The sequence below is a fragment of the Rattus norvegicus genome, chromosome 10 (assembly GCF_036323735.1).
Source record: "Rattus norvegicus strain BN/NHsdMcwi chromosome 10, GRCr8, whole genome shotgun sequence".
Lineage (NCBI taxonomy): Eukaryota > Metazoa > Chordata > Mammalia > Rodentia > Muridae > Rattus > Rattus norvegicus.
The window spans coordinates 107,322,600-107,339,932 of NC_086028.1; the positions used below are offsets into that span (position 1 = coordinate 107,322,600).

Sequence of the window (17,333 nt, forward strand, 5' to 3'; positions counted from 1 at the left end):
GGTTTTGGCTTCTCCATACCTTCCTGAGGTCGACAGCAGCCAGCCTTTGACCATCTTACCATTCAGAGCATTCATCTCTGCTACTGACCCACGTTGGACGTTCTTCCATGTGCTTATTCCCTTCTATTTCTCTTTTTTGGTGATGCTCCTAGGCAAATGTAGGCCAGTTTTTTATTGAGTTTTATTTTCCTTATATTTTTTAGTGTAAACCGTTTGGCAACTGTGCTTTTTTTATTTCTGTATATCACTCGTAATAGTCTTACTAATGTGTAATTGACACATGACATGCATGCAAAGTATAAAGCTTGCTGAATCCGACAAGGACACAAAACTGTCAGGTGGGTAACCTGATAGGGTTTTGAGCATACTTATTAGCCAACAAATTCTGTTTTTATTGTAGATTGCTTTTCATTTTGTCTAATCTTTTCCCCTTAGGATGATTTATTTAGTGATTCATTCATTTTTATATCTTGTGCCAAGAAGTTCAGGGGGCTGGGAAAAGGACTCAGTGGTTACTATTGCTGTTCTTGCAGAAGATCTGAGTTTGGTTCCTAGTACCTATGTCAGAAGGCTCACAACTGCCTGTAACTCTAGCTACAAGAGATCTGGCACCCTTTTCTGCTTCCTCAGGGACCCACATACATGTGGTATATGCTAACACAGGCCACACACATGTATGGATGATTAAAAAGTTACCATGCATCAGAGTGGTCTGATGAGTCTACCTGACTCTAGCTACTCAGACTATTTCTAACCTCTAGGCCTAGGCTAGGTCAGATGTCCTGTGTTCTGATTCAGTCTGGTGAGTTCCTTGGACCTTAGCCCACTTGTACTGTCCCCACACACAGACATAGCCGAGGTTGCACGTCTTGTGTGCTGACCCAGTCTGGTAAGTTCCTGAAACCCTGCTCACCTGTGTCATTCCTTCCCCAAGGCCCATAAAGCCTTAGTCACACAGCCTGTATGCTGGCCTAAATGTGTGGCTGCTTAAAACTCTAGGCCATCTGTGTGGTTCTCACACCCCCCCCCCCCCCAGGCACAGATGAATAAATCAAACAGAACCAGTTTGTTCCATTTGCATGCCTTTTTGCTTATTTCCGAATGGAAGTCATCTCTGTTGCTCCAGTCTACCCACCATGATCCACCAGTTCTATAGAAATGAGAATTACCAAGATGAACCCAAGGACACAGAATTTAAAAGAACAGTCATGAAGTCAAGCTCAGATCTTTATCAAAGGATTTGAAAAACTTAAAGACTTGTACACACAGTTCATTTTACCTCAGAGAAGAACTGCCCACGTGATGCCCAAGAAAGCACACACGTGGCAGAAGGAAGTGAAGACAATTCAGGACTGGAAACCTGAATTCAGTAAAGAGATAGAAATGTTGAAGAGCACGCAAGCCAAAATGAAGATGGCATTGAAAGCTCAATCACTCAATCAGGAAACACAGAGGGAAGCCATACAAGTAGAGTGGGTTGTGTGGAAGACAGAATGTTGACACGAAGATAAAGTGGAGGAATTAGACCATACGGGCAACAATATGAAAGACATTTTAAATTTTTAAAATTTTGGGGGTGTGTATTGTTGAGACAGGGTTTTTCTATATAATCCTGGCTATCCTGAAAGTTGCTCTGTAGCCAGGCTGGCTTCAAACTCAGAGATCTGTCTATCTCTGCCTCCCGAGCTCTAGGATCTGTCTCTCTCTAGCTCCCGAGTGTGCGCCACCACTGCCTGGCTCGAAAGACAAAACCCAACTTTTGAAAACACTGAGGGAGCAATGTTGGAAACATAGAACATCGTGAAAGACAAACTTTTCCAATTATAGACATACAAGGAGAAGAATCCCAGGTCAGTGGCATAGACCACAGATCTTCAGAAGGTTCATAGAAGAAAATTTCCCCAAGTTAGGGAAAGACATAACCACAGAGATAGAAGAAGCACACAGACTACCAAGTAGAGAACAGAGAAGAAACTTCCCATGGAATAGTGAAGTCAATACACTAGTTACACAGAACACATAGAGGACAGTGAAAGCTGTAGGAGTTATTTATACAAATTAAATATAAAGGAAAACTGATTAGAATAATAGTTTCTCAATGGAAAAACCTTGAAATCCAGAAGAGCCCAAAGCAATACATTCCAAGTTCTAAAAGACACGGATACTAACCTAGACTTCTATGCCAGCAAACTATTTGCCATAGTTGAAAGAGAAAGAAAACTCCCCATGATATAAAAGGCTAAAGGAATGCATGTTCACTAACCCAACCTTACAGAGAATACTGGAAGAATAAGACTATAGAATGAATCAATGAAATTATAACTAGTGAAACATTAAGCCCACAATAAAACAAATCAAAATGACAGCAATCAACACTTATTTTTCAGTTAGTAGCTAAATATTAGTGACATTTACTTTCCAGTCAAAAGTCTTAGTCTAGGTGAATAGATTAAGGAACAAAATCCATCTTTCTGTTATCTGTAAGAAACTCAACTTACCTTCAAAGATACCTTAAAGCAAAAGGAAAGAATAAACAAATGGGACAAGTAGGTATTGCTGTCATCTGTGTAGTAGACTTTAAACTAAATCTATATTATAAACTATAAAATAAGTCAGAAAAGATAAAGAAGGACACGTCATTCTAATGAAGAGAACAGTTAACCAAGAAGTCATCACAATCCTGAACATAATGTTTATTATTCTGTGTGCACCTAATTTCATACTAACTCCAATCTAGTAGGCAACTCCAGTACCCTACTTTCTTCAACAGACTGGCCATACAAATAGAGGCGTCGGAATTAGGCAGCATTGTGCATCAAGTGGGCCTAACAGATGTCTCTGGAACCCAAACATCAAAGAATATTCACTCCACTCCCCAACTCATAAAGACTTCTCTAAAACAGATGCAAAACAAATCTTAGCAGGTTCAGAAGATTTGAAATAACATGTTTGTAACATATTTGGCCACAACATAAAACAGAACTTAAAAAGACAGTAAATGAATCTGTAGTAAGTACACAGACTCATGATGGAGATTCAGACTTAAAACAGACAGTAAATGTATCTGTGGGAAGCATACAGACTTGTGATGGTTAAAGAGTACATCACCGACTGATGAGTGGGTCAAAGAAGAAATCAGGAAAGAAATGAAGCAATTCTTGTAATTAAAAAGAAAACACAACAAAACGTTGGATATATTAAAAGCAGTCCTGAAAGGGAAATCGATAAGCCACCTATATTTAAAAAAAAAAAAAAAAAGAGCACAAATAGATGATTTCATGATGCAACTCAAGAATTTAGAAAATCAAGAACTAACCAAATCTAAATGTAGTAGGTGGTAAGAAATAATGAAATAATTAAAAAAAAAAAATGAGGCTGACCAAGAGCCAGGGACACTGGAAGGAAAGAAATCCCCCAGAGTACTGTCTGGTTGAAGCCTCTCACTAGGTGAGAGGAAAGAATTCCAGCACAATTACCACTTGCTGTGAAGGTTCCCAGCATGACAACACTATTACTTTATACAGAAATGTATGCAAAATATAAGTGCTAACAGACAGCCAGGCTTAAGGCCAACAGGTAGATGACCTAGAATGGGGCCTTGCTGCATGCCTAGGTGGGCATTTTACATTTTTACAGTAAATCTATCCTAATTTACTGCTTTCCATCGATCTACAATTTTACCCCAAGAAGTATAACTATGTCAGGTATACCTCAGGAACCTCCCTGTGGTCTAATTTGGTTTCTCACAAACAACTCTTACAAGACAACGGCATTAAAATACAAGAAAATAGTAACCTTATAAAGACAAAGGGTGTGCCTCTTCTTTGCAGACCTGTCCACATCTCACTTACAGATTTCTTTATATATTTTTCTTTGAAGGATTTTTATTTGTGTGCATGAATATTTTACCTGCATATATGCATGTGTACCATTTGTAAGGCTGGTGCATGCAGAAACAGGAAAAAGGTGTTGAATCCCCTGGAACTCAAGTTACAGAGAGTTGTAAGCTTCTATGTCGGTACTGAGAATAGACCTTAGGCCCTCTGTAAGAGCAACAAGTGCTTTTCAACAACCAAGTATCTCTCTACCCCCAAATATATCTTACTTCCTTCCAGAGCCCTTCTCTCTTAGTACACCTAAAATCTAAGTTAAAACATCTTTTAATAATATTCAACTGTGTTAAAAAAAAAAAACAGAGAAGAATTAATGCCATAGAAACAAGCAAACAACAACAACAACAAAACAGTACAAAGAATAGATGTGTTTTAGAGATGGTTCTTTGGGTAGATAATGAAGACTGTGACACCCTTGACCCAACTAAACAAAAGGAAGATTACCCAAATTACCACTCACATCAAATAGGGAGACATCGCAACAGACACCAAAGAAATACAGAATAGGATAACATTTCCTGTAGGGGATACTTCAAAAGTGTATATACTCTATTAAGTTAGAAAAATCTAAAAGAAGTAGACGAGTTTCTAGACTCATCCAGACCACCAGAGTTAAACCAAGAAGAGATCAATATTTTAATAGATCCATGACAAGTAAGATTAAAATAAGCCTTCCAACTAAAACAAGACCAGGTCTAGATAGAATCACAGCAGAATTCTGTCAAGCTTTTAGAAAGATCTACAAGCCGTATGTCTTCTGTTATATGTGTTTGTCCACCATGATCCAGGCATGCAACGCTGGATCTGGAATTGCAGATAAATGTGCACCACATGTAAACTGGATGCTAGAAATGAAGCCTTGCCTGCTGTAAGAGCAGTAAGTCATCTTAACTGCTGAACCAGCTCTCCAGTTCCTAAAACTAACACTTACATTTTACGAAGCAAAACAAATAAACAGAAAAGCCGGAACAGAAGGAACAGTTTCAAACTCCTTTTATGAAACCAATATAACTTTAATACCAAAAGCAGGTAAGACACAAGAGAAAAGAGAAAAACTACAGACTAGTTTCTCTGATGACATAGATGTAAAAATCCTTAATAAAACACTTACAAGCATAATACAGGCACATACATACATACATACATACATCATTCACTACAATTAGGTTTGCTTAATCCTGGAGATGCAGGCATGTTCATCAGACATATGTCAATGAAAGCAATGAATAACATTCTTAAAGACAAAGATTACATAATCACTCAATAGATGTAGACAAGGCCTCTGACAAATCCAGATGCTTTATGATCAAAGGGGAGAGTAGGACTCGAGGGGACCATACATTAATATAATAATATTATTGTATGACAAACCCATAACCAACACCACCCTGAACAGAAAAATTTTGAAGCAGATCCATTAAAATTAAGCTGAGCTAGGACTGTCCACTATTTCCAACCCTCCTCAACCTAGTGCTTGAAGTGCTTCCTACAATAACAGGACAAGAGAATGAAAAGAATATAAATAGGAAAAGAAGTCAGATTATCCTGGGAGCAGGTAATATAAAGAGATTTTAAAAATTCTAACAGAAAACTTCTAGAAATGATCAACAGAAAAGTGGCAGGATACAATATCAACTTACAAAAGTTCGAACGAAGCCTTTCTGTATGCCAACAGCAAGCACTCGGAGAGATTATGGAAACACTCCTACTCACAAGAATCTTCAAAAAATAGCTAAGAATAATCCTAACCAAAGAAAAACTTCTACAGTGAAAATTTTAAATTTCTGAAGAGATTGAAAAAGAGACTGGAGGATAGACTGACCTCCTGTGCTTATGGATGGGTAGAATTAATACTGTGAAAATGATCATACTAACCAAGAGGAATTTATAGATTCAGGGTAGTCCCAAGCAAAATCTCCATGGCATTTTTCAGAGACAGATATCTCCATGAAGAAGAATGGAATTAGACCATCTCTGCACAGAGACCAACTCCAAATGGATCAGAGATTTAATATGAAGCCTGAAACGCTGAAACTACTAAAAGAACAATATAAAGGTATAGGAAAGAACTCTGTGAATATGACTGTTTGCTTAGGAATTAACAGTTGACCATCGAACCTCATAAAATTAAAAAGTTTCTGAGTAGCAAAGGAAACAATTGAAAATAAAGCCTACAAAGCAGGAGAAAATCTTTGCCACCTACACATCTGGTAAGAGGATTAATAGTCAGAATATATAGATAACTAAAAAACAAACCAAGAAACAACACAAATTGAGGAATTGAACTGGAACTAACTTAGACTAATTCTGAGGAGTAGCATTCATAGTACCTGAGGGTGCTATGTAAGCTGCCAAGGGAGACAAGCAACGGACAATTCTCTCTGTCTGAAGAGCGTAGGAGCCACGACAGTGATAGCAAAACACATCCAGAGGTTCAGCAGTGGCTTCCATCGTGGGTGGCTTAAGATCTCCTCAGGAGGAAGTGCTGTATCCACATCTGGGGTTAGCCAACCACTGTGGCTGATGAGGCCATGGCCTCCGGAGGAGAGCCTTCAATTGCCATGTTTTTGAAGCAGTGTAATTTCCAGCTGCTTTCTAAATATCTATCTTTTTACCCATATTAGGGTATAAGGCTATACCTCTAGATAGAGTTCTCACCCTAAATCAAAGAAACTTCTTTTTTGTAGCAGAGTCGTTTGTCCCAGGTAAAAAATTCAGAGAACAACTAACCACTGGTACCCATCCCTAGACCTGCAACACAGCTCACACACCCAAGGCTCAGGGAACGTCATGGGAGAGAGGGTAGAAGCATTGTAAGAGCCAGAGGACCAGAATGTCTTCTGTGGGATAGTGTGACAGGGAACTATATCTATGAGAGTTTAACAATATGATCATGTAAACAAGATCCGCTCCAAGACAACACCAGTTCACACTCCAATGTAGATGAGGAAAATCTCACAAGACCCCATCTCTAGATGAAGAGTTACAGGCAATTAATGGCTGCCAACAGGAGGAGAATCCGTCTTCTCCAGTAAGAAGCCCCCTGGTAGGTTCTCTAATCCCAAGTGGTCAGCCTTAGTTAAACATATTAAATGAACTCAGCTTGTTGTATGTATTCATACCTATGCACCAATAATTGAAGAGGCCATGAAACTGTAAGCAAGCTGGAGGGTGGACAGGAGGAGTCGTATGAAATTCTTTAAAACGTTAAAAAAAAACAAATCAAATAGAATAAAAATAAATCTTCAAAACAACAAGAACAAGAAGCCAGGTTTGTTGGGGCATGCTTTCGATCACAGCACTTGGGAGGCAGGCTGATCTCTGAGTTTGAGACCAGCCTAAGCTGCACGGTTTAGGCCAGCCAGGGGTAGGTACGTAGTAAGACCCTGGCTTCTAACGAGTCCATTGTTTCGTGCTGTTGCCCATGGCGTGGATGGCTACAACCTGCCTCTCCATCAGCTGCATGGAGTGCTGTTTCCAGCCACAGTCCCGGGTTTGCTGCTGAGCTGTGTGCGTGAATGCTTGAGGAATGCGCTTCTGTTTTGAGTATTGGAGGTGCAGGCAATGTTTGGGTCATCTGGTAGATAGTTTTACTGTGGTAGGAATGGCCAGACTATTTTTTAGCATAACTGTGTGAGTTTTCATTCTCAAGAGCACTCTGTTAAGGGTCTGGCTCCTCCAAGTTCTTACTTATTTTTAGTCTTTAAGTAATACATAAAGTAATGTCCAAGGGGATTCTATACGTACATGTCATCGTACCTGCTCATGTTTGTCCCTCTCTCTGGCTCTTAATATTATGTCTTTCAGCGTGTTTATTGCTGGCTTCCAGGAATACACCAAGCCAATGATCGACCACCTGGTCTCCATGAAAATCAACCACTGGGATGGGTAGGTTTTGTCTTCGTGACTCTCTGAAAATTCGTTTTCACCCCTCAATGGGAGGAGTTTAGTTGAGCTTTATAATTCATGAGTGTATTTTCTCTCTATAGATAAGCTATTTTAAAATAATTATTTCTGAGAAGTAATGAAACTTCCAGTTTATGTGTGGCTATTAAAGGTCTATTTGTTTCATTTCTGGAGCTGTTGGTTGGGCAAGTCTGAGATGTAATTATTTCTGAATACTGTGTTGTATGTAATAGGGAAACTACAGCCTGAGGACAGTGTAGTGCAGACAGCTGGAGTAGCCTGGTCGTCTTCATCAGTGGGCCTGCCTCCCTTCTGATTCTGCTCTCTTTGGCCCCCCTAAGTATCTTATATGTTGTAACCTGATGGCTGAGCAGACTTTAGTGGTAGTTTTCATAGTTACAGTGGAAGTTTTGGGGCTATCTTGGTATTTCATAGGTAGTTAAATGTGTCTTTAAAGGCAAGTGTGTAACTCAGATGTAAGCACTGTCAGTGTTCTGCCACTATCTCTAGGCAGGCCTGGCCAGCCAAGGCATAGAAGATGCCAGGGGAGTTAGCAATACCATCATGGTCCCTTCCATAAATCCCAGTGTCAGAGTGGTTTCTTTGTAGTCCACTAGGGAGTGTGTTTCAGCTTCCAAAGAACTAAAGCCTTAAAAGTATTTTTCATCTGCCGCCATTCTTGTCTAGCGTGGGGCTCTCTGGGGTGAAGAACCTCTGGCCCAAACCCCCATATCACTCATGCACATCCTCCTGATGCATTTTTTATTATGAAATGTTTCTCTTTGTTTCATAGATTTCTTCAAGTGTAACATGATATTGAAATGTGTGTGTGGGCTAGCATCAGCCTTTTCTCTGTCTTCCTTCCTTTGTATTTCTAGATTTATTTATTTACTTTATGGATATGAGCACACGAACACTGTCTTCAGACACACCAGAAGAGGGCATCAGATCCCATTACAGATGGTTGTGAGCCACCATGTGGTTGCTGGGAATTGAACTCAGGACCTCTGGAAAAGTAGTGTTCTTAACCATTGAACCATCTCTCCAGTGCTCAGCTTTTTCTTTAAAGGAACAGATAGTTAATGCCTTAGGTCTCTGTCTCATTATGTAGCCCTTAAAAATATAAAAAGTATCCTTAAATTAGAGTTTGACAAAAGAAACCTTGGGCAATTTTTGACCTGCTGATTATAATTTATCATTCTTGTTACTGCAAGTGCCAGAATTCTTTTCCTTTTTAGTTGAGTAATAATCCATTGTCTGCATCTATCACATTTTACCTACTCGTTCATCTCTTGATAGATCCTTGGGTGTTTCCATTGCAAGGCTGCTGAGAACAATGCTGGTGTGAGTGTGAGTGTGCAAATCCGTCCTTACTAACAGCTGCTGTCACTTCTTAGGGCCATCCGAGAACTGTCTGCAAAGGCACTGCACAACCTGACTTCACTAGTACCCGAGTACATGGCCACTCACGGTAGGTGTGAGTACTACTGCCTGCAGCACTCATGCATGTGTGCGTGTGTGCCCCTCCCCATGCACATACACAACAGAAGTGTGCTGTTCTCATAGTGGATGACGGTGATGTCCTATCTGTCGCTGAAGAGTAAGCTGTGGGCCAAGTCAGGGTAGAACATGATGCAAACGCAGTGTGTCTGTCCAGTGGAAGCTTTGGGTGGCATTGGGCACAGATGCTATTCAAAAAAAACAAGGAATCTATGGGTTGTACTGAATAGGTTAAGAATGATGGTGAATTCCAGGGCTGATCTGAGTTGTTGGGGCCTCTAGATTGGTTTGCACTTGGAATTGGGAGCTGTTTGTATTCTCCTCCCTAAGTGTCAGAGACTGGGAAGGAGTAATGAATAGAAGTGCCTGTCCCCTTTCATGGATGAGGGGCCTTTGTTCTACCTGCTTTTCTCAGGCGGAGTGCTGCCACCATCTAGCAGGGAGAGGTGCAGACAGGAAAGTCTGCAGACATGACCTCTTTCTCATCTGCCTCTCTCTCACTGGTCATTGGTGCCCAGATGTATATACTGATGTATATGCTGGGTATGTGTATTTATGTGTACTGATGTATATGCCTAGATGTATCTGCCGTGTCCTATCACATTGCTTGCTTGCTCATGAGGGGGCTCTGCCTATCAGAAACAGTGGTGGTGACCCTGATGGTATTGACTTCCAGAGGAAATACTTGTAAGTAATGTGTTGTTCTGTGTGTGTCTCTCAACCCGACTGTTGCAGTATTCCCAGCACTACTGCTGATGACACAGAGTCCAGATCTACACACGAGACATGGTGCCATCCTTGCCTGTGCAGAGGTCACCTATGCCCTGTACGAGCTGGCCGCACAGAGTAACAGGTAAGAGATGGCATTCGTGAAGCTAGGTAATAGTAGTGATTTTGGGTTTGAGAACAGCTTCCCTGTCCTGATTGTTGGCTGTTTATGTACTTAAGACTCCATTTTATGTTGAGGTGGTCAGTGGTTGGCAATCTTGAGGTTTCTCTGCTTCCTCGGCTGTCTGGGTTCTCCTCATCGTCCCAAAGCTATCACTCACATGACAAGAGCAATGGGCCCTGTTCAAAGGTGGCACTGAGCAGGTCATTTGTCACTGTGCATGAATGTGGGAGCAGGTGTGTGCTCACGTGCCAGAGAGCACGTGCGGAGGTCAGAGGAAACCTTGGACATCTTCTTCATGTTCCACCTTGTTTGAGACAGTGTCTGTGAGCTTCAGATGATTCTCTGATCTATACCGCCCATCTCCCTGGGATTACACATACAAATGCACTACTGTGTCTGGCTTTTCCCTGGGGATCTGAACTTGGGTTCTTTGACTCGTGTGGTAAGGTATTTTCTTGATGAGTCTTCTCCTCAGCTCTCATTTGCCACTTGAATAATTTAAACTACTTGAAAGGGTAAGTTTGAGCCAGGTGGTAGTGGCTCAGACCTTTAATCCCAGCACTTGGGAGGCAGAGGCAGGCAGATCTCTGAGTTCCAGGACAGTGGGGGCTACACAGAGAAACCCTGTCTGGAAAAAAGACAAAGAAAAAGAAAGAAAGGGTAAGTTTGGAAGTTTTCCTTAACATTCTCCCCTTGGCTGCATCTGTGATATAACTGTAACGTATAAGGTCCACACCATGCACAGTGGTGCATTCCAAGAGATGTGTGATTTCCTTACGTCACTATGCAGCCAGGTCCTCAAAAGTGAAGTCTTAGTGCCTTAGAGTCTATGGCCTTCCCTTCCCTTCGAGCTTGAAACTTGTACATTTGTCCTTTATGGTTGTGTTAGGCGGCTCCCTAGGTCAAATTGACAGCAGATGGGCACATGGACTTCATTCCTACCTGTCAGTCAGTCCCAAGGAGACTTGGTTGTCCCCTGGCCCCAGAGCACAGCTCACAGTCTATGTGGGTGGAATGGGTACCTAGTAGTTGATGGCCTTGCTCTCCTTGGTGGTGGCAAAAGGCACACGGGCCATGGCATTCCTCAGCAATGCATTGTGATGATACGGTACATTTGAGACCCATTCCCAAGTTGTTGGGGTGATATGTGTTCTTGAGGTATTAGGCAGCATGTGGTTCTGCGAAGCACTCGGGAGATTTCGGACCTCCAGGGCATTGGGGCTCTGTGTGGCTCTCTGCCTCTCCCTTAGCAGAGTAGATCTCTCAGGGAGTTGTAGTTACCACATAGCTCTGCCCAGCAGGTAGTGGGTATCAGATCCCCAGAGTGTTATGGCTATGCGTAGTTTGGCCCAAAGCACAGGAGACTGCAGATCCATAGGTAATTCACACTGCATGATTCCGTTAGCATATACATTATCTCGGAAGAAAGCAGATGTTCAGTGCAAACTGTGGTTTATCTGATAGCCTGGGTTCAGTGAGCTGCAGTGTGAGTCAGGTAAGGCACCCCGTGCTGAAAACTTAGTGCTGGGTTGGTGAGCAGCAGCCTTTCTGAGGACCACAGAAAGCACCCGCGGGAATCCACGTAACCCTGTAGGGGATTTACCTCTTTGACAGCGTCAGAAGGAGCATAACAGTGTTCAGTAAGGGACTTCTGTCCTGATCATAAATAAGGTGTGTCCTCAGCAAACTGACTGTAAGAGCATAGAGGTGTAGCACTCAGATGCCCACCTTTTGTAATAACACAGACTGTGTATGTGTGTGTGTGTGTGTGTGTGTGTGTGTGTGTGTGTGTGTGTGTGTGTGTGTGTGTAGGCCAAAGAGTGACATTGTGTGTCTTACCTTCCCTGGTTGCTCTCTGTCTTGTTATTTGTTTTATATTTTAGTGTCTTTTTTCTTTTTTTCTTTTTTTCGGAGCTGGGGACCGAACCCAGGGCCTTGCGCTCGCTAGTGTTTTATATTTTAAATCATATTTATGGGCTGGAAACATGGCTCAGTGGTAAAGAACAGTTGCAGAAGACACAGGTTCAGTTCCCAGTCACATTCATGGTGGCTCACACACTTGTAACTCCAGTTCTAGGGACTCTAGTGCCTTCTTCTGGACTCCATGGACATCAGTCATGTGTATGGTGCACATACATGTATGTGCTGGCAAAACCACTCATACATACAAAAAATGTTGAAATTGTATGTATTTATTTGAGAGCAGGAGAAACAAAGAGAAGCATGTGGGCCATGATGCACATGTGGAAGTCAGAGGATAACTTGGGGGGAATTAGTTCTACCTTGTGGGTCCCCGGGATTGAACTCAGGTTGTCTGGCAGCCAGTGTCTACCCAGTAAGCCATCTCTCAGCCCCAAACACAGCTTGACACATCTTCAGGGGCTGTAGGAGCACCAACAAGAAGCTGATCTTTCTGAGCTTGTGCTTTCTTTACTGTGAACCTGGGCTCCAGCTTAATCCCTATGAACGCAGCATCATGTCTCACCTTCTGCAGGCTTGTCACAGACTATCTGGATGAGAAGGCAGTGCAAAGCCTGAAGCAGATCCACCAGCAGGTTTGTGTGATCCCTCCGAACCCCCCTCCACATGGACAGGAGATGATAGCCCTATGGGTTCTTTCCACAAGCATTACTCTTGTGAGGGTTTATCTGGAGTTGGTAACTGGAAGGATTCGTCCTCTAGGGCCAGAATCCATCTTGTTGGATGGGCATCACAGGGTGGGTCTTAGAGCAGTATTGGTGTCTCACTGTGGGCCTTAACAGGAGTTCCCAGCTGAGGGATGGGCAGGTCCCCTCTGTTTGGACCAGGCAGTCCTTCTGCAGTGTTACGTACCATAACACAAAGAAAGCCTTCGCTCCTGTGGCTCTAATCTCCACTGTCCTGAAATTAATACTGAATTTTGCACATTTTGGGTAATAGGAAGAAAAGTCTGTTTTTCTGGGAGTTTGAGATTCTCAAAGCCTTCTATGACATAAAAGAAAAAGTAACTTATTTTCTCAGGAATTAAATTGTTTCTTATAAACATTTTTCTATTCCATACAATTTTCCTCCTTTTATAATAATGATCATAATGACCTTGGTGAGGCCATTTGGTTGGTTTTATATTTCTTGCTTCCAAGTGGAGCCTGGCATTCTCTTCTGGTGTTTGAAGCGAGGGTGTTAAGGGTGGGCAGCCCCATGCAGTGTCCTCCATGCTAGGATTTCCTGTTTCTGAGGAACATGGGTGGTGACAGGGCTGCTGCTTTAGTGAACTAAATTATATCTAGCAAGCGTCAGATGAACTCACAACACACAGAATCACTTCTGAGTCTGAGGACACAAAGCACTAGAGACATCTGGCAGGGTTAGGCTTGTGCTTGAGAGGCTATCAGTGGGCCAGCATGAAGGGGGCCGCCCTCGTCCTTCCTGTCCGTGTGCCTTAGTTTTCTTTAGAGATTTTGCACCTGAAGAACCTAACCAAGGCCAGGCACAGTGAGGTGGGGCCTTCGTCCCCTGACCTCCCTGATTGCCTTTCTGGCACCCGAAAGCTCAGCTCTGTCTCCCTGCCACCATTCTCGTGTTGTCAGTCATCACCATAGCGTTACAAAGACTCTAACTCAAATCACCGACTTTTGGTTCTTTATTTTAGCTTTGTGATCGCCATCTCTACCGGTAAGTCTGCAGAGTTAAGACATCCTGTGTTTAGTGGAAATGCGTGTGCTCACCATCTCAATAGGTAAGCTGCAGAGCTGAGACAGCCATGCCGTGTGCTAGTGCAGCTCAGAGGACAGCTTGGAGGAGCTGGTTCTTCCCTTCTGTCTTGTGGGTTCCAGGAATTTAGTGGTCAGACTTGGTGGAAGGATCCTTTACCTACTGAGGCACTTGGCTGTCCCTTGTTGTCCTTGTAAGGAGCCATAGCTGACCGTCATCTGTCCCCACTCTTGTGTGTTCACTTCGAAGGCACACAGCTGCCACTCAGGCACGATGGTTGCAACTCTCTGGTGCCTTTAGGCTTTTGGAAGCTAAAGTCACAGGTCGTGGCACCCCATGTTTCAGTGCGTCCTTGGCAGTTCTGTGGCCGAAGACGGTTGTGTCCTGACCAAATGAGCGGGTGTTGCCTACTGCTCTTGGTGGCTGCTGGCTCTCGGGCCCAGAACCCCTGAGTGCTCTGTCTCTGCAGTCTTCCTTTTGTTGGATTCTGTGCAGGTAGGATAATATGTTAAGCCTTTCGTCTGGTTCTTTCTCCCAGTGTTTTTGAGATTCATCCATTTTACTGTATATATTATTTTCTCTCTTGTTTTTTTTTTTTTAGATTGGGTATTACTATGTCTCACTTGGGTCTTTTAAAATATTTATTTTAATTTTATGTACAGTGGTGTTTTTCCTGACTGTGTGTTCTGTAGACAGCATGCATGCAGTACCCAAAGCAGCCAGAAGGTGTCCGGTTTCCTGAACTTGGTTGTTAGCTTGTTGTTAGCTGACTCTGGGAATTGAACCTCTACCCTCTGGAAAAGTAGCCAGTATTCCTAACGGCTCTGGGAATTGAACCTCTATCCTCTGGAAAAGTAGCCAGTGTTCCTAACGGCTGGCCCATTTTTACAGCCTTGAGAATTTATTATTATTTTTACGTCTGGTTTTGTTTTTCTGCCCCCTAGATCTGCCTGCCTCCTGAGTGCTGGGTTAAAGGCACATCCCGCCCTCATTCAGTTCTTGAGAATGCTCCATGTGTCTTGTCGAGCAGTGAGAGCTCTGTATATTGCTGGCCCTGAGTTCTGTCAGACAAGATTTCCCCGTTTCCTCTCCCTCTCTTTCGTTTCTTGCTGTGTTGTTCTTTCTGTGGTGTGGGGCTGAGCACTTACTGTCCTGTACTCTGGAAGTGGGAGCCTCACTTCCTGCGCCCGGGGTTGACTCCTCTCCAGACTTGGGGAGTATGCAGCGAAGGTGCACATACAGCGAGTTGTGCAGTGCCTGGGAGCTTCTGCGGGGCTAATATCATCCCAGTCGGGGCCTCTGGGCTTGTCGGGGCTGTCACATAAGTCTCACCATCTTAACCACTTCTCTCCGTGAGGACTTTGAAACATTTTTACTTCTTGCTTTTGCCACAACCTGGTCCTGAAACCTACATAGGTTTGAGTAAAGAGTCCTTGCTTTTCTTTTCTTTCTTTTTTTTTTTTTTTAGCAGTAGGATGAGATGACTTGCAGAAAATTTATTAAAATAATTTAAGTTGGGGGGACTGGGAAGATGACTCAGCAATTAAGAGTGCTGCCTGCTTTTGCAGAGGACCCGGGTTTGACTCCCAGCACCCTCGTGACAACTCACAACCATCGTTAACTCCATTTCTTGGGATTTAATGCTCTTTTCTGGCCTCCGTGGGTATCCAGCGTGCAGATGGCACACAGGAATACATGCAGGCAAAACTTCCAGACGTTAAAAAAAAGTCTTTCTATTTAATTCTTGCACTATTTGCCTAAAGCTACAGAAGAGACTTTTAAATAGTACAGAATTTGGAAGAGCAATACGATTTTATTTGGAGAGCTTTTAAGCTACAAGATGTCAGAGAAGTGGCATCTCAGACCCCAAGTAGGAGCACAGGCACCCTTTGTGGATGGTGATGACTGGGGTTGCCACTGACAGCCATGTTTTTGGTGGTCAGAGTGTATTTCTTTTTCTTTTTTTCTTTTTTTCGGAGCTGGGGACCGAACCCAGGGCCTTGTGCTTCCTAGGCAAGCGCTCTACCACTGAGCCAAATCCCCAACCCCCAGAGTGTATTTCTGAGTAGCATTGGGTCAGGCTGATACTCCAGCAGGATTCTTGGCAGTGAGAGGCTTAGGGAAGACTCACCCTGTGACTGCATTTTCAGATCGGCACCACCCCTTGGCCTCTGTAGCCTGTGCCTCCCTCAGCTCTCTTTCTGCTGCTCTAAGTTAACATTTTCTTCTAGTCTTTCTAATCTTCCATTAATTGTGTTTGGTATAATTTTCCTTTTACATATTCAAGTTCTTAAGAATGTCTTCTTGGCCTTCATGTCTGCCCTCCTCCCCCTTTTCTCTCCTCTTACTGTACATTTCCTTCCATCCCTTTAGACAGTATGAGCGATATAATACCTGTGTTAATGGCCTCACATGTGATCTCATCAGCTTGAGTATTCCTGTGTTGTTGACTCTTAATTGTGGTCATTTTTCCTGGTAGTTCTCCTTTGAATTCTTGTTTTCTGAAATTTACATTTCTGGCTTTGGTATATGTGTGTGTGCGCGCGCGCGCACACACACACACACACACACACACACACACACACACACACACACACACTCTTACATATGTATTTGGCTATATTGTTTGTTTGAACAAGACTGCATCAAAGCCTTGGGTCATCCAAAGCAGTGTTGGCCTGCTTCTGATGCACAGTCACTGTGAGGATCCTGCCTGGCCTTTCCCTCCTGGCTGCTGGAGATTGTTCCCAGTCTAAGTAGATCTGAGAGGTGTCCTGTTTTCTTCCTTCTTGTGTTTCCTCCTAGGCAGGAGTCCCTCCTAGCACAAGCAGCTTAGCGTCAACTACTGGTCCTCACCTGATCTTTATACCCGTCTGTGGCTTCTCCTGGCTACTTTGTGGGTTTTTCTTTTCCCTACCTTCTATTCCCCCAGTTTTACCCCGTCTTAGTTAGGCTTTTACTGCTGTGAACAGACACCATGACCAAGGCAACTCTCATAAGGGCTGGCTTATAGGTTCAGAGGTTCAGTCCAGTATCATCAAGGCAGAAGCATAGTAGCACCCAGGCAGGCGTGGTGCAGGAGGAGCTGAGAGTTCAGCATCTTCCTGGAGAAGACTGGCTTCCAGGCAGCTAGGAAGCCCATGCCCACAGTAACATACTTCATTCAACAAGGCCACACCTCCTAATAGTACCATTCCCTGGGCCAAGCATATTCAAACTACCACACCCCCCTATCACCAGATAGGAGAGAAAGAAAGAAGGGGAGATCTGTGAATCCAATTTCTTTCTTCTTTGCTTGTAGCTAGTCTTTGCTACATTGTGGGTTCTTTTTTTCCCCATCCTTTATCCCCCTGGTTTTACCCTCTGTCACTAGATCGGAGAGAAAGAAGGATAGAGGAGGGAGGAGGAAGAGAGAGAGAGGGAGAGGGAGAGAGGGAGACTGACCCTAGCAC

At 43.2% G+C, this 17,333-nt stretch overlaps 1 protein-coding gene across 5 annotated transcripts in view; it reads left to right on the plus strand.

Annotated features, from left to right (window-relative positions):
- Positions 1 to 17,333, plus strand: part of Tbcd (tubulin folding cofactor D) — a 156,773-nt gene that overhangs the window by 106,974 nt on the left and 32,466 nt on the right. For 4 of the 5 annotated variants that reach the window (XM_063268238.1, XM_006247861.5, XM_006247864.5 and 1 more), the window contains exons 18-22: positions 7,701 to 7,781; positions 9,197 to 9,270; positions 10,035 to 10,152; positions 12,686 to 12,746; positions 13,820 to 13,842. In XM_063268238.1, the coding sequence (XP_063124308.1) occupies positions 7,701 to 7,781; positions 9,197 to 9,270; positions 10,035 to 10,152; positions 12,686 to 12,746; positions 13,820 to 13,842 (357 nt within the window). The remainder of the gene's footprint in view (positions 1 to 7,700; positions 7,782 to 9,196; positions 9,271 to 10,034; positions 10,153 to 12,685; positions 12,747 to 13,819; positions 13,843 to 17,333) is intronic. The other variant, XM_063268237.1, reaches the window with a different exon arrangement.